General features: G+C 38.8%; 1 protein-coding gene across 8 annotated transcripts in view; it reads right to left on the reverse strand.

Moving 5' to 3' along the window:
* Positions 1-26,994, reverse strand: part of PTK2B (protein tyrosine kinase 2 beta) — a 117,856-nt gene that overhangs the window by 20,865 nt on the left and 69,997 nt on the right. For 6 of the 8 annotated variants that reach the window (XM_081318156.1, XM_081318161.1, XM_081318159.1 and 3 more), the window contains 14 exons: positions 25,449-25,566; positions 24,522-24,561; positions 23,612-23,658; positions 22,862-22,915; positions 19,545-19,642; positions 18,794-18,878; positions 17,669-17,769; positions 17,388-17,503; positions 15,558-15,658; positions 10,295-10,384; positions 9,671-9,875; positions 9,071-9,179; positions 6,277-6,342; positions 4,532-4,657 (listed from right to left, as the gene is read on the reverse strand). In XM_081318156.1, coding sequence (XP_081174282.1) covers positions 4,532-4,657; positions 6,277-6,342; positions 9,071-9,179; positions 9,671-9,875; positions 10,295-10,384; positions 15,558-15,658; positions 17,388-17,503; positions 17,669-17,769; positions 18,794-18,878; positions 19,545-19,642; positions 22,862-22,915; positions 23,612-23,658; positions 24,522-24,561; positions 25,449-25,566 — 1,356 coding nt within the window. The remainder of the gene's footprint in view (positions 1-4,531; positions 4,658-6,276; positions 6,343-9,070; positions 9,180-9,670; positions 9,876-10,294; positions 10,385-15,557; positions 15,659-17,387; positions 17,504-17,668; positions 17,770-18,793; positions 18,879-19,544; positions 19,643-22,861; positions 22,916-23,611; positions 23,659-24,521; positions 24,562-25,448; positions 25,567-26,994) is intronic. The other 2 variants (XM_081318160.1, XM_081318162.1) reach the window with 2 other exon arrangements.

A 26,994-nucleotide genomic window follows, 5' to 3' on the forward strand; every position in this document is an offset into this window, starting at 1 on the left:
AAGCGATGAGATATGATTTTGATATGAATTTCAGGGTGGGGTCAGCTGAAATAGATAATTCAGGCTACCATATTTGGGCTGCAAAAATGTTGATGACCACTACATGGTAGATACAGATTTTTCTGTATCTCTTTGCTGCTATCTAGTGGTCATCAACATTCTTGCAGCTCACACAGAGAGAAGCCTAACAATATCTCACTACAAAGGTTTGGGTCCTCAGAGGGACGAGGGACAACCTACAGTTCTAGATAGCCATTGTTGAAGGGGTAGGAAGAATTTGCTGAGTAGCTTTTACAGGGACCATAATGTGGGAAAGATTAAGATTGACCCGACTTTCAGAGTTTAAGAAAAAAAAGGGAGAATTGGGGGAATTTAAAGGATACATTGAAATTTTCATTAGTCTAAAATCCAAAGAAATTCTGGAATCATACCAAAACAAAAATAGAGTACAACCTTTTATGAACATTCTGTAGCACTTTCCTTTGGCAAAATAAGTAGCAAAGCCAATTGGCTTCAACAGTACTTTAATAAATAATTCCAATGTACTTCAAATATGTTTGTCAGCGGAAATTGCTAACAGTAAAGCAGATTAAAAGCGTCTGTCATTCCATTTGCAGAGGAAGGATGTTCCAACGTGCAGCTCTGGATCTATTTAATTGCTGAACCATTTCGCCCAACAAAGAAATCTAAAATGCACTGAGGACAATTCCTCAAATGATATTTGTTCCTATGTTTGGTCATATCACTTTTCTTGTTATGGGCACACCCCACTTTTTGTTTACTTCGTAAATGAAACCTGGGCTAAAGGATATTGGATTTCTTGGATTTTTCATAGGAAAGTCTCCAAGAGGCACAGCTCAGAAGTAAGTGAAGGAATAGAGGTGAAAAAAGAAAAAAGGTTGTACTTGGTTAGCATGAATTTACTCATCAGGCTGCTTCTTGATTTAATATTGTTATTATTGTTTGTTTCCTGAACAAAAGAAGATCTTGGCTATGCAAGATTTATTATTATATGGGTCAACATTACAGGCAAAGAAATAGCAATTTCAAGCACAACCATTCCTCCCCCCCCCCATTGCAACCTAAGGCAATAGAACTTTCTAGAACCTTTCTCAGTAGATAGGACTGTAATGAAAGCATGCTAGACAGGACTAATTAATAAAAAAGACATGTAAGCGAATTAGGCAAGAATATTTGCATGAGCAGTAAAAAGAGTAGCACAAAGGACAACAATAGCTATAAAACAAAGCAAGATAAAGTCCTCTTTCCAGAGCATAGTTTCTAACATACATCTGTTAATTTGTTACCTGTACCTCTTAAATGATATAGGCCTGCTTCCAATTGTATATAACAAGCCCACAAAGGCTTATGTTCTATCTAGTCCATCTCACCCACCTTCATTATTGGAGTTTTTTTATATTCTGGCCATTTGTTGCTAGAGAACCTCAGCCACACCTTGGATGAATGAATGGTATCACCTAGCAATATGCATGAAAATGAAGCCAACTAGTCTTCTGGACTCATAACTAGTCATCCTTTATGGAATGAGTCAGGCTGCTTGTTGCCTAGCAACATATATTAGGAACTTGGGTAAAGACTAAAACTTTTGTCAATGTGACAAAGGAAATAGGGCAGTTATTTCAGAATGTTTCATAGGGTTCTCTGTTTAAGAGCAAGGCCGAGGTTTGCAATTTTTTATTTAACTGGAGGAAAGCATCACAATGAGAAAGTCTGTTCTTAGGCTTCCACATCTATCTGAACTTGAATGTTGGAATGCTAGAAGAAAGCCTAGATGCTCCTTATTTATGTATTGATTGCATGAATATATTCTGCCTTTTTTCAAGAGGGCTCACGTAGGAGAGGATCTCCCAAACAATGGATCTATGGGCTGACAAGAATATATCAGAGAAATCTCTAGTAAAGTAGGACTTAAACTGGTGTTGCCCTGCCCAAACCCTACACTTAACCTCTACACTATAATGGCACCCAATGCATCTGACAACTTTCATATGACATCTGAGAGTTTGATAACTGACAACCCATCAACAATGAATGGAGATTCATTCTACTCAAGTTGAGCATATGAAAACTCAAGCTGTGTTTTTGTCATCTTAGTCACAAAATTTAGTTCATAACCCAATCTCAGGATCAATTATTATTTTTTAAATTCAGGAATGGATATGTGCTTCTATATCTGTGATTACATGTTGGTGTAGAGTTGTACATGTTAAAATAATTCAACTGAAAGACAGGTTGTCAGGTCTTAGAGCTTCAGAACTTGATCCTCAGGGATTAAGTGTGAAAAATAGAGTGCTTAATTGATTAGAGTCCAGAGAAAACCAGCAGTTCGGGGTCTGAAGCTGAACAATACTTAGGACCATTCCACATTAGCACCTAAGTATGGTATAAAAATATCCTGGCAACCTCTTTTTTTCTTCCATATCCTCATGATGATGGCTTGATCTCACCTTCAATCCATAAAGGCAACTTAAAGCTCCCATTAGCTTTCCTGGTATTAATGGTTTTCCCCTGTTAAGCAGCTAATTAGTGATGGTGGTAGAATAGTTGTATGGCGAACTCAGGGAGAGGAACAGATGGTTAAATCCATCTATCTAATCATCTGCCAAAACTCATTGCCTCCTACCATATTGAGATGAATGATAGTGCATGTTTTCATCTTGGCGAGTGATGTGTGTGGAAAAGGAAGTCAGGGGAATGCATCAGTCTCTCTTGTCAACATGCTCTGTACACTGTAAGTAACAGCAATATCATTTGCCACAAGTGTGGGAGAAGGAATTTTCATACCACTGTAGCTTTTTCCCAGCTTAAGGGCTCGTGGATAGTACTTTATTCTGAGTCACCCTATCATGGAACCTGATGGACAGGGGAGGAAAGCTACGGTAATAATAAAATCTATCAGGAAGTCAAGCAACATATTTATTTGCTTCCTTCGGCATTGCTTTTCACTTTGAAGGTGAAGTGTAAAATATTTCATGTAAGTAGCCTTAGCATGATTTGTTCCAAAAGTAAAATAATCAGCAAGTGATCCCCCCTCTGTTTAGATTAGCCTCCTGGTCAATAGGACACAGTTTTAACAGTTTCCCCTAAAGACAGTATCAAGTCAGATTGGAATGGTGGAGAATGGGGTCCATTTTTTAATGATTTATTTATTATTATTGTTTTTTTAAAATCCCATTTATATCCCACCCTTCTCCGAAGACTCAGGGCGGCTTACAATCTAAAGCACAACTCAATGTGCTTAGCAATAGCCTTCATTCTATGTATATGCCTGCTTATTAGGGCTTTTGCCCCCCCCCACCAAGCGGCATTTTACAAAGTCAGCTTATTGCCCCCAACAATCTGGGTCCTCATTTTACCTACCTCGGAAGGATGGAAGGCTGAGTCAACCTTGAGCCTGGTGGGACTCGAACCTGCACTAATTGCAGGCAGCTGGTATTACTTAAGGAGGCATTAGCCCACTGCTCCACCAAGGCTCTTTTATTGCTGTTGTTGAAGAATGTTGTTATTATACATTTTATTAATTGTTCTGGGCAGCTTTGGGAGAAGAGCAGTCTCAATGGAAATATCCTCATAGAAACAAATGTTCTCAATGGAGCTGTAGGTGTGCCAATTAAGCTATAAAAACATTTCATCTAATTTGGATTTGAGATTTAATTTTTGAGAGTATTTGTGGTGATTTGGGGTAAAACTTGAATTCAAGTAATTTGACCTAGAAAATGAGAGCACCCAGCATGTCATTAGCACAGTACTGTAATCCTAACTTACAATAACTCTGTAAGGTACATCAGTTAGAAGGGGAGCCCAATGCTAAGAGGCAGAGGACCAAGGAAAGCCTTTTTGAAGTTGGATGGTCTTCAGAAAAGTAATATATAAATAAATCAGGTTTGTGTGAGGTTCTAAAGTGACACCTTGCCTTCTCCCATTGAGCCACAATCCATGCACTTCTGAGTGGTCATTAAGGTATTGGTCAGAATGTTAAGACCCATCTCCCAGAGTGGCAAGTCCATCTTCAGCTACAGAAGTTCACTTAGGGCCAGTCAGTTACTCAGTCCTACCTGCTTCACAATATTGTTGCTGTGAGGAAAAATAAAAGGGGGGCTGCTACCCATATCACTTTAAGCTTCTGAGTGAAAGACAGGATATAAATCTAATAAATAGGATAATTGGAAGATATCTTCCCATTCCATCAATAAAACCCCCATCTTTTCTCTTATTTCAGTTCCTTTTCATTACTGTGCTGACATTCCTCATCAATTTTATCAGGCCGAAAATTACTAACTTGAAGCAAACTCTCTTGAAAATTCATTGAAGGAAATATAAAACATGTAGTGTATGGGAGATTGCAACTCTCTAGTCTGACAATAACCTACCAAGGTCAACCAAGGCTCTTTCTCTCTCATTTATTGACACACTCACTCACTCACTCACACAAACCAATGTAACCTTGAAGAAGCCATCTTGCATTTGTCTTCAGGCTGAGTCTGAGGCCAGCTGGCCAGCCTTGTCTTACCCTCATGCTGTGGCGCTTGAAGACATTGTGTCTGTTGAGTGGTGGGGTATGCAGAGAGTTGACAGGTGATGGGTACTCGATGGGGCTGGTGAGCGTTGGTGAGCTGGCACACAGACCCTCGGGCACCTGGGAAGGTGGAAGGAAAAGGCAACGGGCACAAAACAATAGACACAGCATAAGCAGTAGGCACACAAACTGAGCAGAGAAAGCACTCCAGAAACACTTATATAAGACATTGTTCCATATTTAAGTGAGCAATAGCAGGTATTTTTTTTGCCAGAGAAGCTTTTTAAGTTTTTCAAAGCAGATTATAGAACCCATATTAAGAAGCACCAGTAATTATCCTGATCAGGTCTGGTGCCTTTATTTTACTTCAGAAAAGCGAAGTTACCTTAATTTTGATTTGGCATCAGTTCCTCTCAATTGTGAAAGTCTCTTTTAAAATTTCACATATATTGACATTTTAAATGTTTAAAACTGAGATTCCCAGGTACAGGGAATTTGTCAATTCCCTTGAAAAATATGTGCCATCCTTTTACAGGGAAATAAAACATCAAAAGATCAGCAAAGAATACCAGCAGGTTTAAGGATGTTCATGTTTGAAATCTCTTCACAAAAAGGGGAAAAAATCCATGGGCAAAACTAATAGACCAAATTATATAAGGTAAAGGTAAAGTTTCCCCTGTCCAGTTGTGTCTGCTCATATCCATTTCCTAGTTGAGGGAGTCAGTGTTGTCCAAAGACACTTCCACTGTTACCTTATCACAGAAGTGGTACCTATATATCTACTTGCATTTGCATCCTTTCAAATATAAACACACAAATAAATAAATGGCCGGGGGTGGGGGAAAGCTAATGGAGATCGAGCATGCTCAATCATTACAGAAATGGAAATGGGGATATGAATGGAATAAATTATCTTTAAAATTAGCATAACTAGCCCATAAGGCGCAATGCAGGACAGGAATAATAGAATAATACAACATTTTGATTAGATTTTTACAAGTGCATCTTGAGCAAAGTGATATATTTGCAGAAATGGAAGCACTCCGTTCAAAAGAAAATGTCAGATATACAAGCCAAATGTGATACAATAAAGTGGTGAGATCAGTCAATGTGGTGAACTTTTCAATTAAACTAAAACTGAGATGTAATTGCAGGTGAAGATTTTGGAAGTTTATATGCAAAGCCTGAAGGATCATGTTGATTACTTGGTTTAGAAATGCAGAGAGTTACAAGACCATGCTTTTATTTTGAAATGACGCTCTCACGCTGGAAGGTCAAAAAAGGTTAAGATGGTGGCTATGACCACGTGATTAAAACACCACTCCTTTTGATAAACATGCATCACACACATAAAAAGGGGCCTAACTCTAACCCTTGCCTGCCCCATTGTCAGAGTTTTATTGAGGATCTACAAATAATTATCTTTCTTATATGCTTTTCCTCCTCTACTTGCACTTCATCAAAACTTTTAAGCAAAGAGGACAGAATAAATGAATGGTGTTTCTCAATCGAAAGTTGTAAGGGATGACATCCAACTGGAATCACCTCTGGAGGAAAGCATGAAGCAGCTGCTGCATGTCTAGCAAGAAATGGGCTGGGGGAAGGAAATGGGCGCTTATCAACAACTCAGAAGAAATGAATAAACATAAGCCAAGAAAAAGCCAACTGCAAAAGAGATACTTTAGTTCTGAAAGCACGAATAGAAGAAAACTAGCATGTGGAAACCTCTTGGCTCTTACCTGGAATTGCAGTTTGGGGGCCAGTAAATTGGTCTGAGGAGGTGGTTTGTACTTTGGTCTGCTGGGCTAAGAGGAATAAGAAAAACAACTACATAGCAAGGCTGGTAACAGTGGAGGATAGAGTCCCATATGTGGAAATAATTCCTGTATTTATTTCTTTTAGTGTCTTTTAGTGCTTTTTAAACAGCAAATCTATGGACAAGAAATCAGTGTATATTTATAAATATGCACAAATATACGCTCCATGCACACTACAGAAAAGTATGTGTAACATTTCATACAAACATTTCCATCAAATCCATGAACAAAAAATGATCACTCACAATACTAATATTAAGTATGTATTAATCTCTTAATGAAAACCAGCTTGTGCAGTGGTTATGTTCCAGGCTACAAACCAGGAGTTTATGAGTTCTAGTCCTGCCTTAGGCACAAAGCCAGTTGGGTGACCTTGGCTGGTCACATTCTTCCTAACCCTAAGAAGAAGGAAAAGGCAAACCGGTTAAGGAATGCCGGCGGGTTATTCCCAGGGGAAGGGCATTCTCTGTGGGCGCGTCGGCCCTATGGAACCAACTTCCCACGGAACTTAGGACTGCCCCTGACCTTCGCTCATTTCACCGGGACCTGAAAACTTGGCTCTTCGAGCTGTCTGGCCCAGGCTGAGGGGTTTTAATTTTTATTGGGTTTCAGTTTTAAATTTTGGGAACTTGAATTAATTAATTGTTTTAACTGATTTTAATTTTTGTATGTTATGCTTTTAATTTTCCCTGTAAACCACCCTGAGTCCTACGGGAATAGGGCGGTATATAAATTTAATAAAATAAAATAAATAAATAAAATAAACCACTTCCAAAAATCTTGCCAAGAAAACTACAGGGACTTGTCCAGGCAGTTGCCAAGAGTAAGACTAAATCTGAAAGTTTTTGTAAAAAAAAACATATCCTTTTTAAAACAGGCATGTTGAATTAGGAAATTAATGTGTCAGTTATGTTAATCACATAATTTCATTACAATGGCCACCCCAGACATTCAAAGACAAAGGGAGAGGAAATGAAAGAAAAGGAGTTAGGGTTTTATTCCTGTAGAAATTTTAACTGTCTTCTATAAACATTGAGAAAATTTAACTGTCTTCTATAAACATTGAGAAATGTTTTTGATCATAGTGCAGCATACACACACACACGTAACATTTTATTAGATTATAGAATAAAATACGAAATTACAAAAGCAATTAATAGGACAATAGTAGGGAGGGAAAAGGAAAAAAAAATGAGGGGGAGAAGGGAGAAAGAAAAGAAAAGCCATTGACCTCCGATCCCTCTGTTGCAGTAGACTGAAGCATTAACATTGAACATCAACTTTTTGCTTTTCCATAATAGCATAAACTAGCCATTTCTATAACAACAAATCAATCTAATCAGTAAAGCCCCAAATCACCTTTTTTTCCACTTCAAAATCCAGAAGCGGTCTCCATGTAGAAACGAAAGTACTTATATTCTTTTGTTTAATCAAAACAATCAATTTAGCTATCTCTGCCAACTCCATCAGCTTCTGTAAGCAATTCGTCCATAGTGGGAATCACTCATAATTTCTCAAATATACTTTCTGATGAAGTTTATGTTGTTTATAAAGTACTGAATCCAGAACTACTAGCTTTCATTCCTAAATATTTGTAATGTCCAAATGTTTCTTTCCTCTTGTTTTATTGCCATGAAAATATTTGAGAGAATAATAACAACAACTGGACAATGACTTTTTGATTGTCAGAACCAGGAGCTTTTATCCAAACAGCCTTCCATCCATCACACACATGTCTAAATTAGGGTCCTTTAATTGCCTTCTATCTTCCAACCAAATGCAGTCAGTAATTATGATTTTTTCACATTTTTTACTGGATGATACAGAAAAATGTACCTTGTACTCATGTGTTTTGTTTTGCCTTTCCAATTATTCTGCTGTATATAGCAACAGCGAAAACATTTTAAAAATATTGCCTGGCAGGACAGATCATGACGACCAGAAGCTAAAAATAATATTATTCAGAACTCAAGAGTTGGTGGTGGAATAATAATTGATGTAATTGGGGGTTATATTCTCTGCAAATGTTAATATTGAATTGGAGGCATTTTAAGAAGAATAGATTTTTATTCATTTTGTATTGAACTGATTGTGGCTGAGAATCAACAAACAAGCCTGAAGATCAGCTCAGGAGTGAAATATATATTGTCTTTGCTTTTTGAAAAGAGTGAATCCTGAGGAATCAGAAATGCCATCTACATTCTACATGGATTGATTATATCCAGAACAAATATGGGACCAAAAAGTTTCACTTAGCATTTGAATAAGTTTTTTTCTTTTTTTTAATGTGATATTAGTATTGCTTGTAGTCATTTCATATGAGCTAGATTGCGATAGACTTAATAGTTTATTGTTGTTAACATATGGTTGTTTATGATTGTTTTTTGCTTTTATACCTTGTATTTAGCTCTGGGAAGTCGGGGAGGGTGGAGGGTGGAAGGGGGGGAGGGTTAGGGAGGGTTAGGAAGGGTTGGGTGGAGGGAGGGGGGGAGGGATTGTTAAAGATAAAATGTATTGTAAAACTTTTCAATAAAAAAAAAGAAATGCCATCTACAGTGTTAAAGCATGGAACTCAGAGTGGAAAGGGCTGTTTTGATGGGAAAACCTGTACGATTCTATCTATCTATCTATCTATCTATCTATCTATCTATCTATCTATCTATCTATCTATCTATCTATCCATATCTGCTGAACATTTCCAGCAAAACCTTCTCACCTTTGGAGGGGGCTCTTGGAAAGAGGTAGGCTCCATAATTTTGGGGGGGCGGCGGCGATTATTCTTCTCTTGTTCCCGTGCAATCTCCTTCTCCATCTGGTAAATGTCACTGAAATTCAGAAATGGAAGGGAAAGGGAAGAGCACCATTTAGCTTATCCATGAGCTCCATCTGCTGCCTATATACAGTAGTGCTCTGTAGGGCTTTTCATTCTGCAGCTTGTAAATATTTTATAAGACTGTACCATCTAATTTAGGCAAAGGGCTTAGAGCACCTTTTTTTGTCTATCGACCACGCTAACTGGGACTGATGGGATACTGAATCTAATACAATTGTCCTCGTGCTCCATGTCGCTGCAGCATTTAAGGTATAGTGAACTGAAATATCAGAAATGTTTGGAATACTGTCTGATTGGAGTTTTTGTTATTGTTTGAATGGCTTTGGATATGAAACTTATTGACAAATGAAACCAGAATAAATTTTGCACAAAAAGAAAAATTCTGAAGATTTGTTTATGTAACCTATTCAGGTTGCAGCATATTATTTTTTCTCGTGCAATTTTTTGGGAAGACAAGACTGGAAGTGACTTTCTATCACTTACCTTAAACTACAGACCAACTCTTTGAACTTGGGCCTGTCATTGGGGTCATAATCCCAACAGCGTGTCATCAGAGCATAAAGGATTGGTGGACAGGCATCTGGCTTGGGGAGACGGTCTCCTTTCTCCAGCACTCCAATGACATCTTTGTTCTCCAACCAGAAGAAAGGCTGTTTGCCATAACTAAGGATCTCCCACATGCAAACAGCTGTGGACAGAAGGAGAGGTTTCAGAAACTGCGTCATATACACTGATTGCTGCTTGGGATAGACTTGCAGTGTCTGCTGATAGAGCCCGTCTTTCAACCACCCAAGTTACAGGGTGGACCTGGATGTTTAAACAGGGCCACTTGTTTCTAAAGAACTTTGGGAAAAGCTTAGAGAAGTGGGATATTAAACAATTTCTTGCTGGCATACAGGTACAGACAGGGCTTTTTTTTCTCATAGAATGCTCAGAACGGAGTTCCAGCACCTTTTTTGGATGGAACCTTGTAGGGTAGGCAAGGCAGGTTGTATGACATGTGTGAGTTCCGGCACCTTTTTCTTTTACAAAAAAAGCACTGGGTACAGATAGGTTCTTCATCTGAAGGATGTAGATGTGGCTGTTCCTATCCAAACTTCTACTCACCAAACATCCAAACGTCACTGGCAGAGGTGAAACGGCGAAAGTTGATTGACTCTGGAGCCATCCATTTGATGGGTAGGCGAGTCACTGATGCTGAGTTGTAGGAAGAAGAAATCAGAGTGAAACATATTAACTTTACAGCCTGGTATATTTTCTTAGTTTTGTGAGCCATAAAGAATTTCTAGACAGGCAAACCATTCTGTCTTATAGTACAAGTTTAAATGAAAGTGGAATACATTCAAATTGTCTTTGTGGGGTTTTTGGTGCTCTCTGAGCTTGATTGTTTTCTTACAGCAGTTTCATTACCCAATTAGGTAACATCATCAGTGCCCTAAATTGTCTTTATCCTTTTCTGTTCATTTTGAAGTTTACAGCATCCCAAGCATGGGCACATCTATATTTTTTAAATATAAAACTTACAGAAATTAGCCAGTGTTCACCATTGCTGCCTTCAAGCTACTCAATGGCTGAATGTCCTTTATGCCCAACCCCAAGTCCTGCCACTGTGCATATGATTTAATATACAAAAAGATTTCTCTAAAACTACAAAACTCCCTGCATTTCCTAGAACTCCCCCATTTCAGTGGATCTACATAAGTCATACTTCATATAGTAAAATCACAGAATTGGTCATTTAAACCATCAAGCACAACCCCCTATTTTCTGCAGGAAGCTGTATGAAATCCTTTCTGACAGATGGCTGTCAGATAGACCCTTTTTTGAGAGAATTCACAGGAAGATCAGTTGCAGAATGTTAATGAATATCCCAGGTTTAACTAAGCAGTAAGCTGTTATACAGTAGCCCTCTTGGATGTCTAGGTCTGGCAAAGGGTCTATGACAACTCGCCACAGCCAACTCACTGTGGCCAACTTGCCACGGGACATTTTGCCATGGCCAACTTGCCAGGGGCCAACTCGCCATGAGACAAGAGTTACACTAATGTCGAAGAAATGGTGGAACAGAATCATTAGAGAAAGGATGCCAAAGGAGGGACAAAATGAAATGTGGATGACAAAAATTAGAATAATTTTTTTAAACTATTTTAAATAATTAATTTGATTTGCTGAATTGCCCTGTAGCAAGTTGGCTATGGCGAGTTGTCTTATGGTGAGTTGGTCGTGGTGAGTTTCCTGTGGCAAGTTGTCCCATTCCAGCTGAGGCAAAACAGCAAGCTATGATGTGTTGCACTATGTCTGCATTACAGAAATTATTCTGAGTTGTAGATAGGGTTCTGCAACAACTGTTGCCACAGCCAATTCACCACAGCCAACTTGCTATGGCCAACTCACCATGGGACATTTCACCATGGCCAACTCCTCATGGGACAACTTGCCGTGGGACAGGAGTTATACCAGTATTGAACAAATAGTACAATAGAATCATTAAAGAAAGGATGCCAAAGGAGGGACAAAATAAAGTGTGAATGATGTGACCTCCACATCCAAATTTATAAATTTATAAAACTTCCATCTTCCAATTCAGATGCTGTCTTTTATCTCATCAACAGGCCATGGATGTGTGTCTTTGGAGATTATTTCCAACCCTGCTTTCTCCCATATGTTTATCTGGAAATGCTGAGGACTGAACCTAAAGCATACTTCATGAAAGTTATATTCCAATGCACTTATACAAGAGCCATTATGCCCAAGCTTTTTACTGCTTCCCTTTCTGGGTACTGCCAGTGAATTGTGAAGATGAGAAGATGCATTGTCAGAAAAAGACCAGAAGCAGGGATTCTTCAGTTCCAAACATTTGTTATTCCCAGTTTCTGTGTCAGAGAGTGGGCATTCAACTACTCAATAGTCATTGTTGGGCTATTCAAGCTTCTCCCACTCGCATGCAAATTGGTTCAGATACATATAGATTTTTCTCTCTCTCTCAGTGGTATCTAAGAGTAAACAAGACTTTGACAGGAAAGTTTAACTGAGTAGAGAGAAGAAACGAAAGAGAGGAGGAGGAAGAAGAGGAAAGGTGGGAGGAAAACAGACTCTGCCTTATTCCCTTTTTCAAGATTGCTGTTGTTTCTTGAATAACGCTGCTGCCTGTACATTGTATGTGAATGGCCCATTGCTTGCTGTTGATCTAGCTGAGGTAGCTTCTGGGAATATATAAAGAAGGTAGCTCCCAAAAGCTCAATGACTGAATGAATAGGGACAGCAACAAGAGTTTAACAGAGAAGGCCAAGTGGAAGATCTTTTGACACTTTTGTCATCAGAGGAACATAGAAGTGGAGAAAAATTGCTCCCATGGTTAAATAGGAACGTGCCAAATTTGTTTTTTACCCTGAGGACAACAGGAACTATATATACTATGAGTGCAAGCTCATTGCTTTTTTGGAAAAAGTGAAATGGGTAGAAGCAAAGAAATCTCCACTTTCCAGCTTAATAAGAAGAATGGAGAATTTTTTTGTATTAGTTATAAGGCCCACTTGTAGAAGGACAACTTACTTGTCCTCTAAAGGGGGAAGCAATGGGTCATGGTATTTGGAGACTCTTTTTTGAAAGGGTTAGGAAGATTTCAAAAATAAGATACTGAAAATATAATTGTCTATGATTCTTGTGTGAAAAGAAATTGGAGAGGACAGCTTAAGAAACTTGTAGACACTTTCAATTGCGTAAGAATGAAAGGGATACATATATGAAATGGAACATGGACATAATCACCAATAAGGTGTACTGCAGAAAGAAAGTTATAAAAAGTAAAATGCAAAAAGAACTTAGATTTTTCAAGGATACTTGAAACAACAAATTGAGCATTTCAGGTAGTAAAAGGAAGAAAATTTGTCCTTTTCAGTCAGGATTCAGACTGTGCCATATTATTGAGACAGCATTGGTGAATGACCTTTGGAGAGCTCAAGATGGGGGATAGGGTATCCATTCAGCCCTTCTGTGGCTTTTGATACCATAAACCATGGTATCTTACTGGACTGGCTCAGGAAATTGGGTGATACTGTTTTGTATACTCTCCACTTTTCTCCATGGTCACTCCCGTCAATGCTGTTGGGCAAGGAGATGACCATCCCTAGGTCCCTGTTGTGTGGGGTGCCTCAGATCTTAGGTCTTTCCCCCCTTCTATTTAACATATACATATGAAGCTGTTGGGAGACATCATCCAACAGCATGGGGTTTGGTGTCATCAATATGGAATAGCTTTCCATTTAGGATATGAGGGACCCTTTAACTTTCTAGAGGACCAGGAACACCTGGCTTTTCTCCCACGGACTGGGCTAGAATGAGAGGCTGTTTGGTTTGGTGCTTTGGGGAAAGGGTATTTCTGTTTTTATCTATGAATTTTTTAAATTTTTATGAGCCACTTAGAATCATTAAATGAGATGTAAATAAACACAATTATTTATTTGTAAATAAACACAGAAGTAAATCCTGTCATTAAATACATAAATAAAAGGATAATAAAAGAAAGAGGTATAGATTGCATTAAGAGAAGTGTCATGATTTAAAGAAATCACTGCCCTTCTCTATTTTGCATTGGTCTGATTGCACTCAATACAATTCTGGGCACCACATTTTAGGAAGGACTGGACAAATTGGAGCATGTCTAGAGGAGAGCAGCCTGATTGATAAAAGATCAGGAAGCAAAAGCTTATGAGAAATGTTTGAATGGATGAATTTCCTAACTATAACAATGGAACAGACAGATTTAGATGAACTTTCCTTCAATGGAGATGTTTAAAGATGTATAAACCTCTGCTAAGGATGCTATAGTAGCACTTTCCAATCTGAACAGACAGTGCACTAGATCATTTCCAAGATTCCTTCCAATCCGTACATGGTTTGATTCTCTGATTTTCCATTTGTGTGAAAACACTCAGGATGGCAAAAGCAAGGAATACTGCATACTTGTGACTGGTATGCTCCATGGCAATCACTTGCTGGTCATGAAAATAATCCTTCATTAGTCCCAAAGTGCTTTTATTTAAAGGCAATGGACTTTCTGATTTTTTTAAAAGACATATCACTTCTAATCCAAGAAGTTTCATTCCTTTAAAGGAGTGGCCTTCTTCTTTCAGATGCAGATGGATTGCTGAATTCTGTCCTGATATGTTGGTTCAGAACAGAATAACAGAATTGGAAGGGACCTTAGAGGTCTTCTAGTCCAACCCCCTACTCAAGCAGGAGAACCTATACCATTCCAGGCAAATGGCTGTCCCGTCTCTTCTTGAAAACCTCCAGTGATGGAGTACCCACAACTTCTGAAGGCAACCCTTTCCACTGGTTGATTGTTCTCACTATTTCTCACAGGTTCTCCTGTGGACATTCTGGACACAGGATTGAAAGAGGAATTAAAGAGGCCACCTATGCTAAAATTGAACAGCCCTCTCTCAACAGAGGAGGAGTGGTACAACACTACTTATCTCCTGTATACAATACAGCCCTATCAGCAGTCCCAAGACAGTTCCACATTCATTTCTATTCTGATTCAGGTGACTCTGAGAACACAAATTAGCCCCTAGGTAGTTTCAACAACCCTTAGAAAATTAATGACTAGCTAATTGTAGAGAGTATAAATTTCTTCCACTCTCCACCAATTACTTAAAACTGAAGAAGCAAACTGTCTTAAAGAAAAATCAGAGAGTCCAGTTGCTTTTAAAATAAAAGCACCTTTGGGACAACAATGACGTGGATGAATGAGAGCCTCCATAGACAACCCTTCATTAGTATTCCAAATATTCCCAAAAGATTGGAACTTCCTGGATGTAGGTAGAGGTGTAATTGCCTTACAGGATCAAAGCAATGGCCTATTTATAGATAACTGCACAATATTTCTGGAGACAAGTGTTATGTTTAGCCTTTCAATGGCAGGCCAGTAGCAATAAAGATATAAATTATAAGGATAATTTATTTTAAATTTGGTATATTAATATAATTACCTTATGCATTTAACAATTTTCTACTTCATCTCATTAAAAATTAAATTTGCAGTAAATTTGGAGGGCCTCCAAAGACTTTTGACATTGCCTGTTGTCCTGGGCAACATTGTTCCTTCTGGCAGACAATAACTCCTCAATATCCTAATCAAATCGTTATGATGGTTAGAGGCCAGCAGAAGAGATACTTCTATACATTTTTTCAGCTTAGCTACCTAAGATCTTGGCCAGTGGAGGTGTAGAGGAGGGACACTTGAATTCTTCTGTGTGTTCTCCTGGGAAGCTAATGGTGCAGGTGCAAAAAGCCAAATATTTTTCTTAATGCATATAACATGACGTTTAACCCCAACATTTGGGTTTTCTCCAGCTCCTTTCCATACCTTTGTAATACTCATCATCCTCAATATATCTGGAAAGGCCAAAATCTCCTAGTTTGACACACTCAGGCGAGGCGACCAGCACATTACGGACTGCAATGTCCCTGCAGATAATAAAGTGAGCTAGTTATTCTCTTCTGGGAAGATTTGAATAGCTGCAAAGCGAAATACATGTGCCGCAGGAAATATGAACAAAACCGCAAGTGTGTGAACTTCATGGGATTCTAAGTCATTGATCTGGCCATATTTTCATCTTTTTGCACCACGGTGTAACATAGATAGATAAAAGTGGATAAGCTCTTAATATGTCAGTATGTGGGTGCTCAATGATTATAATCAGGAGAACAGTGGAAAAAACAGGAGGAATTAACAGCAAATGAACCTTCACTTGTCTCACCTGACTGCCATCACAGCTGCTGAAAATGGAGTGGGTTTATGTGTGTGAAGAATGATGCTTGGAGGTAACTACTATAGGGATCATAGTCCAACACTGGGCTAAAAACATGCCCCATAATTATCACATTACAGTTTTGCATCTATGAGAACTGGAGCACTTCCCTCCTCAAGCTCTTACATTGGTACCATGCTGTATACAGCAGTTAGGCCACTGGATATGAAACAATGGGAAGTTGGCCTTTTCTTTCCAAGTAGTCACTGCATAACGGTATTGGTATGACTGGTATCCACGGCATAACAATATGTATTCTACCATCTATTGAACATGATCCTATTGCTTCCCTCAATGGAGAAGATGAAGTCTCCTACCAATTGACTGCTCCTTGATTAATTTTGAAATTCACTTTTTGCATTTGCATTCTTCAATTATTATCTCTAATTTATCCCTACATCTTACAAAACAAACATTGTGAGAAGGTTGGTTTGGGTGTCTTTCAGCATTGATTTGGCTATAATGCTACTTTATTAGGCTTCATAAAATGACTTTGAGCTGCCCAAGAACCTCAATTTTTAGCACTCTCTGGTGATGCCACATGAGGTTAACTTGAAGCTCTTTTGTAAAAGGTCAGAATATACTGCACTGTGTTATATTTTTGCTCCATTTGAAATATGTTTCTGCTCCATCTGGTACATAGCATTCCATTCCATTCCATTCCAATTCCAATGGAGAACAATTAAGGAGCATCCCTTCCTCCAAAGACTAATTCTCAGACATTCCATATGTTCCTTAAACATTTTCAACGCCAAAAGCCAACTTCCATGTCCTTGTACATTTTCAAGGGCTGAGAATCTCTTCTTGGTGATTGCAAAGAGTAATGATGGGCAACCTATGGCTTGTGAGCCACATGAGACTCCTGCACCTTATTTGCAGTGCTCAGAGTCCTCACAGAATGGATAAGAGTTTTTGAGAGCTTTTTATGTTTTAAGAGTCTGCAACAAGACAAAGGTGGCAAACCAGGTTTCTTAAACCTTCTAGGAACCTAAAATCCATTGAATCCCTTGGAACACTTGTTCAAACGAAGTAACTATACCATTTTTCCCAGGTTTTTTTTTGGGTGGGGGGAGACTTAAAAAGTGAAATGGATACCTTAGGACTGCATGGTTTATGCCACCACTTTTGCTACTGAATTTCCCCCTCCAGAAAGAATTCCAGAATTGCAGTGTCTACCCTCACCAATCCCTAAACACCACAGAAAAACAGTGGCCAAAGCTTGCCCAACCTGGACTAGAAGCTACATCATGTTGGAGGCTGGATTCCATTTAGCCCTGGATGTAGCAAGTTGGTGCAAGAATACATGCAGAGAAACTCTTGGTTGAGTATGTATATATCTTTACATGCCACCTCTTATTTTATGTTAAAATAAAAAGTCCTTGTACCTGTGCACACAATTGATAGCCTCCAGGTAAGCCATGGCTTTGCAAATTTGCAAGGTATACAGGATAAGGGTCTGCACCTTCAGGCTGGCCTTGTTCTGCTCAAGATAGTGTCCCAGCTGCAGAGAGAAGATGAAAAATCTGGATAGGAATCTATTTCTAAAACTTTCTTTCCAAGGAAGCTCAGACTCAAGAGGTTCCTTCCATTTCCTTGCTTCTTTGCTTCCTTATCTTTTTTAGATTCAAATTCCCAACTCCCATTGCTTTGGGTACCAGCAGCTCACCTCTCCATAAGGATAGAGTTCCATAACAATCCATGTTGGCTCCTCTTCTGTGATGCCAATCAGTTTCACAATGTGGGGATGGTCCATCTTTTTCATGAGCACTGTAGGTACATTGGGGAGAAACTTAGTTAATCTTGACACATGGCCCCTTTTCATTTTCAACCTTAATTTCAGAGTTCCTCAGAGATCATACCTTATTCTTACAGAAGTGCTAGCATCAGTTTCTCCCCACAGCATGATTAATGCTCTCCTCCCTTCTATCCAATTGAAAAATATTTTAAAATCCTTTGTTTCACATTAACAATCATTGCCAAGCTTCTGCCCTTTCTTACTATTTGTTGAAGTTGAAGTAATCAATCAATTTAATTAATAGCATTTTATGATGCCTAGCAATATTATTATCTTATTTAGTTTGAAAAGCCTATTTTCACTGATTTAAAAGTTAAGAGTACTTGTCCAGTTAAGCATTTACTTGAAAATATAACTGTTCTACAGTGCTTCATTGATGTGATGGAATGTCTAACAAACCCTAGGAAAGCAGAAGATGGAACATGACAATTACAAAAGGAAGCAAGCCCAGCAAAGCTTGGCAAGTTCAGGAAACAAGAACCACTAGATTTCTGGTAAGATCCTTATTACCATTAGAGTGTTGTAACAGAATCTTGAAAGCCTGTCAAAGCAGTTGTCCAGCTCAACTTATACCTAGCATAATTAAGGAGTAGCTCTGAGTCTCTTTCTTGTGTCTTCCCCCTCCCCTGGACTCAGGAATCTTTTATATAATTGCTTTGTTTCCCTTGTAACTGTTGTGCTGCCTCCTCTGCTTTTTTTACAAGCTGTACAATTGCAGGTTTGGTGCATACTGCTTGTTGCCTTGACAGGCAAGTGCATTAAAGATAAGATAAATCCATTCCTCACTCAAGACAGCGTGGGGAAGAGAGCAAAATTTTTAAATATGGCAACTCTAAAAGCTCACACTGAGAAAAATTGAAGAAATTTTGAAGAGTTGTCTGTTCCCACAACTAATGCAACAGCACCATTCGGTCACTGCTGTTGCGGCACTGCACCAGATGTGGGAGGAAATGGCATTTTAGTTCACATGTTCACAGAAAGAGAGAGTCTACGTACTTGCTTCACTCATGAACTTCTCCTTGTTCTCAGCAGTGCAATCTTTCTTGCATGTTTTCACAGCAACACTAACCCGCTCCCTACTCTGAAAGAAGAGGGAGATCCCAATATTAAAAAGAGGAGGAGGAGGAGGAGGAGGAGGAGGAGGAAGAGGAGGAGGAGCTAGTCTGCATCTTTTGGGCAAAACAAATTGCTGGAGTTCATGTATGTCAATCTTCCATATGACACTTTTGGCTTTTCAAAACTGTAGCAATAGCTCTGAGGTCAGGCCAAAGATCCAAAAACCAATGTCCAAAGGAAACCAACAGGCAGAAAATTCCCATCCACCATCAATTTTGTAATAATTTTAATGGTCCCACTTTACAACTAAATCATGTGCATGGTATCACATGTAGTTTGGCACCATGGATAGGTTTCTCTCAGTCTTAAGGTCTTTCTAATGTGCAAATAACAAAACGGGCTTATAAGATGTCTGCCTGTCTATCTATCTGTCTGTCTGTCTGTCTATATATCAACAAACACTGATCACACATTTTCCCTTGATTTCCTTATACATTTATGATACATGCTACACCTTACCATTCTAATCTACAGAACAAAGGCAGTCTAGTAAACTGCTCTTTATACAAGCTGACCTAGAATTGTGTTGAAGGCAGCTGGACCTTGGCACATAAATGAAGTTTCAGCCCAGCACATTTGATGTTGATCTGGTTAGGAAAGGCTAGGAGAGAGTCCTATGTTCCAGACTCACCTCATTGGTGAAGACACCTTCATAGACCTCTCCGAAGAAACCTTCTCCCAGGATCCTGCCCAGAGAAACATCTTCTTGAGAAATCACAAACTGTTGGGCTGTGCAAGGAATAGAACGGTAAGGGATATCAACTTGTCAGCTGTGAACAACAACAACATCTAACTTGTCAATACCATACCATAATTTAGAAAGGAAGAAAGACTGCCATTTTGCAGGCTGGCCATGTTTTGATTCAACTATAACTACAGGCAGGAGAGTCACACTCTACAGAGATTTTAACACATTCAAGTGTCACCTGTCCATAAAGGGTTGTGGTCTTCAATAAAGTTCAGGACCTCAGCAGCAATTTGGGAATGTTAATACTGGCTACAATTTTCCATGATTGTTTTTAATTGTGCATAAGATACTACCAGTGGCTCCCCCCGAAACATATTCAGATACAATATTCACCACAATGATATAGAATTCATCACCACTTGAAAAGACTTCCATCTCCCCTCCACCCAGGATTAGACACAAATTTACCTCTATGAATCTTTTGCCAACTTTCTAACCCTCGAATTAGGTCCTTCATCACCATCTGGATACTGGGCTTTGCTTCTAAATTTAATCTATATGCACTTTTTGCTGCAATTTTCTAATACTTCTTCCCTTCCCTGTCTCAGTCTCAGTAGCTGCATTCATCCAATATCCTTAATTTGGTTTCTGAATTAACTAATTTTCCTAGTTCGCACAACACATTGCATCTTAAACTAATGAAACAAGTTGGCTGACCACAGAATGCTAAGCTATGAAAATCCTATTGCCGGTTAAAATTAATCAAGACTGATGTGATGGAAGGTAGTCTGGATTCCCAAGAAGAAGGGAGTACATTTCTGGGAAGCAAGCGACAACTCAGTTCAGATAGTTTGTGGGAGAGAAATAGGGTGAAGATGGCTCCTCCCTAATAGTATATGTTTGTCCACTTTATGGTTGTCCAGTCTCTTCTTAAAAACTTCCAGTGTTGGAGCATTCACAGCTTCTGGAGGCAGGTTGTTCCACTGGTTAATAGTTCTAACTGTCAGGAAGTTTCTCCTTAGTTCTAGGTTGCTTCTCTCCTTGACTAGTTTCCATCCATTGCTTCTTGTCCTGCCTTCAGGTGCTTTGGAGAATAGCTTGACTCCCTCTTCTTTGTGGCAGCCCCTGAGATATTGGAACACTGCTATCATGTCACCCCTAGTCCTTCTCTTCATTAAACTAGACATACCCAATTCCAGGTGCTCACTTACCAGTGAGTAGTCTGCTTTACTTTGGCAAGATTATGTCTATAGGTGAGGATCAATAAAAAAATCTAATTGGAAGAATCACAAGGTGTCTTCTGTGGTTTTTGGAGCCTGATGTTAAATATATTGTACAAATGCAGCTACTGTTTAAGCACATCATATGAATACAACAAATGGCTGCATCTGCATGACACACTTTAATTCAAATGGCTGCCACCTTTAGAAAATTGCGTACAGTACAGAGTGATTTAAGAGATGATGAAAAGCTTGCAGAGTTATCCCCATTCAATGAGGTGCATTTACCGTGACAAGGAACCAGTTTCCCCTTTCCCCTCAGAGCTCAATAATAAGGAAAACCCTCCTTGTATGTCAACAGAGGATTTAAAAGAAATCATACAATTGAGAAGGGCTGTTTAGGGAACATAGAAATGTAAGCAGGGCCTTTTTGGATTGGATCTGGCCCATCTAATACAGCAGTCTGTTCTTAACAGGGTCAACTAACTATTTCCCAGCAGATGGCCTTCAGAGTTAGTCACACTCCCATCAAGAGTACTAGCCATCGATCACCATGGCTTCCATGAATTGGTCCAACCTTCTTTTGAAGCCAGCTAAGCTGGTAGTCCACATCTTATGGTAACAAATTCAAAGTTGAATTATGTGTTGTGTAATAAAATATTTCCTTTTGTATGTTCTGATTCTTCCAGGATTCAATTTCACTGAGAAACATTTTGGGAACATCTAGCATTTTGAGAAGAAGAAATGGTTTCTTCTTGTACATTTTATCCACACCATGCATAATTTCATAGACTTCAAATGAGTCCATCTCATTTGCCTACTTTCTAGACTAAAAACCTCCAAATGTCTCAACCATTCCTTACAGGGAAGCTGCTCCAGCCCCTTGATCATCCTGGTTGTCTGTTTATGAACCTTCTGTAGCTCCACTGTATCCTTTCTGAGGTATGGCAGTCAGAAATGGACATAACATACCAGATGCATTCACACCAATGATTTACATAAGACAGGGGTGTCAAACTCAATTTCATTGAAGGCCGCATCAGCATTGCAGTTGCCCTCAGAGGGCCGGGTGGGTATGGCCAGGGTGGGTGTGGCCTACTGGGTGGGCATGGCTAGAGTACGTATAGCCTACTGGGTGGGCATGGGCAACTCTACATCATTTGCATCAAGGGTGCCTATGGGGGCCTGGGGAGTGGGACAGATCTGAGGGTCTCTGGCAGAAGGAGGGTCTCTGGGCCAGGCCAAGGCAGTGGGGGCCGTTCCCTCACTGTTTCCAGGATGGCTTCGCGGGCCACATGAAACCACTTTGTGGGCCGGATCCGGCCCCCGGGCCTTGTGTTTGACATGTCTGACATAAGAGCATTAAATTATCGGCATCTCTATTTTCAGCATAATTTCTTTTTATTTCTCACATTATGATGGTCTTTTTTTTACAGCAGATGTACAGTGTTCACACATTCATTACTCCAAGATTTCTCTCCTCACCAATCACTGCTAATTCTGATGCAATTTTGACATTAATGTGTGTTGGTTATACTTTATTTTTGTTTCCATTAATGGTAGCCAGAGGCAAAGTCTGATTCTCTTCTGGAATTACACAACATAGCTGACTTAGGGAGGGTAATTTCTGAAATGTTTAATTTAATTTAATTAAAATGGCCCTATGCAGTCTTACTGCTGTTTGGCTTTTGTTCACATAACATGATAGCCCTAACTTTGACTCCATTAAGTATATTTTAGAAATCAGTTATTGGATAATGAGGTTAGTGTAAAGGGTCCTTTTCAACTCTGTTTCAATGCTCACATAACTATTCTAAAACATGTAACAATGTTATTTCTTTGAAGCGCCTATTTAGTTCAAGAAAACCCTTTCTTTTACATTGGTACATCGCATTACCATTTCTGCATAATAATTCAGGTACCATTTCTGCATAATAATTCAACCACCTAATCCCTTCTATATATTAATCCACTCCAAAAGTACAGTTGAAGCCCTAACCCTATATGATTTTAGAAAAGGTGACAAAGGTCTGAACAAACCTCCAGATTTGGGTCTGGATGCTTCATCTGGAATCTCAGCATAAATGTCAGAATCTGGAACAAAACATTATCTGTTACTTCAGTATAAATATCCTTTCCCATAAAGGTATCCTATCGTCTTGTCCATAAAGATATAACATGGGATGCTTCCAGAAGATTTTACTGTGTTCTCTAACCTAGCTTTTCCCTCACAGGAAAAAAAACAACACTAAGAAGGGAAAGAAGGATTTTCTAAATTATCTGTCATGACCAGCATTAAAAGCTGGTGACTTGGAAGGACTAATCCTGGCTGGAGAAAAAAATGGTATTTCCCAAATTTTCACCATCCTTTCAGGACAGCTGAGTAATTACTTTAGACGTGACTTATGGATAGAACATTCAATTTTCTATTTCATTTTTGATTTTCATCATTAGAAGTATGGCACGATTTTGTATATTTCAGAAAAGTGTGCAATCTATTTGATTAGAAATGATAGGACAACAAAAATATATATACCTCAGCCTATTCTCAGTGTAAACTCCATCATTCCATAACTTCTGCCAAAAATGGCAAGGCCAGAGGTTAATTTAATAATTTAATAATAATTTAATTTGTATACCGCCCTTCTCCCGAAGGACTCAGGGCGGTGAACAGGGTTAAAAGAGATCAAACACGGTTAAAAGAGATCAAAACTCCCAAGTACACAGTTTATATATCTGATGTCATCAATCCTCATTGATCTGATAGTGGTGAGGTAAAATTCAACTTACCTCCGCTGAAGCTCTCTGTCAGGGTGGGTCTCTTTTCTTCTATATGCCTGTGGCAGAAAGATATTTAGGAACAGAACCGGCTTTGCTAATTTCCTTTGCTGAGATTTGATTTGTACAAAAAAATGTGAGCATTAAGGATTCTATAAATATAATCAATCAACATGAAGGCAATTCTTCCAGGAATGATGAAGGGCTTCACTTGTTCACTCTTCATTGAGGATAATGTTTGGGCACCTAAGAGAAGGCTGGAGAGCCATTTCGGTATAATAATTAAGGCACTCGGCTAAGACCATGAATTCTAGTCCTGTCTTAGACATGAAGCCAGCTGGGTGACCTTGGGTCAATCGCTCTTTCTTAGCCATAAAAGAAGGCCAGGGCAATCCACTTCTGAACACCTGGCCGAGAAAATTTGGGGACTAGTCCAGGCAGTTGCCAAAAGTCAAGAAGGTGAAGGAGAAGAAGAAGGAGCAGGGAAAATAAAAATGCATGAAAACCTCTGACAGATCAAATCTTTGACAATCTATAATAATTTAGCATCTCTCCCCTATAACAGCTGTCAAATCTCATTAGAAAGCTTATGAGTAGAACAGTGAACCTACTGTTGATATCCCAGCAATAGGAGCCCTTTAGTACAATTCTATTTTGTTATCAGCATTTATAATTATTAATAGGTGTTGTCTCCATCAACCTGGTCAACATTTTTCCCTGTATGTGGAACACATGCTAGTCTATTTCCTATAATATTTCCAGGTAGCAATAGTTCTGTTTCTTCTCCGAGTAAATTAGAGCTCAGGGAGCATTGAGGTAATTTTATCACTAGTGCAAAACTGGTTTGTTCTCCTACTGTCCTCCAGTGCTCAGTATTACACACAAGCACAACATCCTAGGGGAGGTCCATCATCTTACTTACTGTATTGGGACCTGAGGCAGACTGATCCTCTTCTCATTCTCTGCAAGGGAAAAGGCGATAAAGCATGACAGGAAACTCATAACTCAATTCTAACTGGCTAGTTTGCTGTGAATGAAAGCTATTCCCTCTTTTCCATAATTCATGGATATTAATATGATTTTCAGAATCCTGTTCTCAAACCAAGATTTTACTACCCAAAATAGTTTAATGTGTTGCCTTTATTTCTAGGACAAGCTTCTGATTTTAAGATTTAATGGGAAAATACCATTAAATACCATGAGATGAGCATATTTTGTAATTCTTGGTTATATATGGTTGATTAAAGCTATAATCAATGTTACAAGGCTATAAAGCAATGTTGGATCTAACATTAGTTTACTTTGTAGTCAACACACCCAATATTATGTTGGCTATTGTCTGTCCGTCCATCCATCTATCTATCTATCTATCTATCTATCTATCTATCTATCTATCTATCTATCTATCTATCTATCTATCTAACAAAGGTATAAGGCCACCCAACATACATAGGTGACTCTGGACAATTTACAACATTAAAAACACACAACATAAAATCCCATAAAAAACTCATTTGCCCCCCCCCTCCATCTCGAGGATATATCTCACACAGCTCAAGGCAATATATGAATGATATGATCCTGTGATCAGACTTAACATATAGATCTTTCCCAGTCAATCAGAATTTCACTAGAAAAGAACTGGATAAGTTCAAATGATAGGTAAGAACCTCCCACAAATAGCTTAATATTGTTTTAAGAAAGAAACTACCGTACATCATCCACATTCTCCTACAAGAAAGTATGTGACTATTATTCAGTCTGCACTATTACATTCCTACCGTGCTTCTGCAAATCATATAGGATCCACCCTTACCGTATGCAAAGGATCACTTAATTGCATTCTCACCTCTGTTGGGTAGGATGATGAGGGAGGTATCCAAGCATCCCTGCAGCCTGCAGTAGCCATCTATTAAGTCAGCCATGTTCTCTGCCTCAGCCAGGGAGGATGTCTTAATAGTCAATGACTGCCAAGTAAAAAATCCATATAAGGTCCCTATGCCAATCATATAGAGATTTCATTGTCAATGCTCACATGTTTGCCCATCAAGATGGTAACTACATTGGTTTAAACCCCTTGGTTGGAACCAAAATGCATATTTGAAGCAAAGCTGAGATGAACCAAAACTGTCACCAGAGGAAAGGTCTAAGAAAATATCTGAAGTATAACCTTTTATTTTTAAACTTATATGTTTTCTCAGAATTCTTTTATTTCCTGAGAAAGTTGCTTCTAGCAAAAGTTTGATAGTTTGCAAACTTAGTTGAGTGCAAGTTAGGTGTCTGAAAAGTGAAGTCTTCCTCAAGTTGAACCAGATTCTTGGTGACTTCATGGACATGTCTATACAATAAAGAATAGAATAGAATAGAATAGAATAGAATAGAATAGAATAGAATAGAATAGAATAGAATAGAATAGAATAGAATAGAATAGAATAGAATAGAATAGAATAGAATACTGTAGAATAGAATAGAATAGAATAGAATAGAATAGAATAGAATAGAATAGAATAGAATAGAATAGAATAGAATAGAATAGAATAGAATAGAATAGGAAGGGACCTTGGAGGTCTTCTAGTCCAGCCCTCTGCTCAAGCAGGAGAACCTATACCATCTCAGAGAAGTGACTGTCTAACCTCTTTTTAAAAATTTCCAGTGATGGAGCGCCCATGATTTCGGGGGGCAAGCTATTCTACTGGTTAATTGTCCTCACTGTCAGGAAGTTTCTACTTAATTCTAGGTTGCTTCTCTCTTTGATCAGTTTCCAACCATTGTTTCTTGTCCTGTCCTCTGGTGCTTTGGTGAATAATGTGACCCTCTCTTTTCTGTGGCAACACCTCAAATACTGGAATACTGTTATCATGTCTTCCCAATTTCTTATTTTCTTTAGACTAGCCAAACCCAAGTCCTGCAGCCATTCTTCGTATGTTTTAGTCTCCAGGCCTTTGATCATCTTAGTTGCTCTTCTCTGATTTTTTTCCAAACTCTCAACATCTTTTTTGTGATATGGTGACCAAAATTGGCTGCAGTATTCCAGTTGTGGTCTTACTAGGGTTTTATAAAGCAGTACTAATACCTTGTGTGATCTTGATTCTATGCCTCTGTTTATACAACCCAGGATTGTATTAGCTTTTTTGGTTGCTGCTGCACACTGCTGGCTCATGGTTAAGTGATCGTCCACTAGGACTCCAAGGTTCCTCTCACAGTTACTGTTTTTAAGCCAGGTCTTGCCCAATCTGTACTTGTACCTTTGATTTTTCCTGCCTAAATATTAAACTTTGCTTTTCTCTACATTGAAACTCATTTTGTTGGATAGGGGCCATTGTTCAAGTTTGTCAAGATCTTTTTGGATCCTGAGTTTGTCTTCTGGGGTGTTGGCTGCTCCTGCCAGTTTGGTA

The sequence above is a fragment of the Vipera berus genome (assembly GCF_964194415.1).
Source record: "Vipera berus genome assembly, chromosome: 1".
NCBI classification, from domain to species: Eukaryota; Metazoa; Chordata; class Lepidosauria; order Squamata; family Viperidae; genus Vipera; species Vipera berus.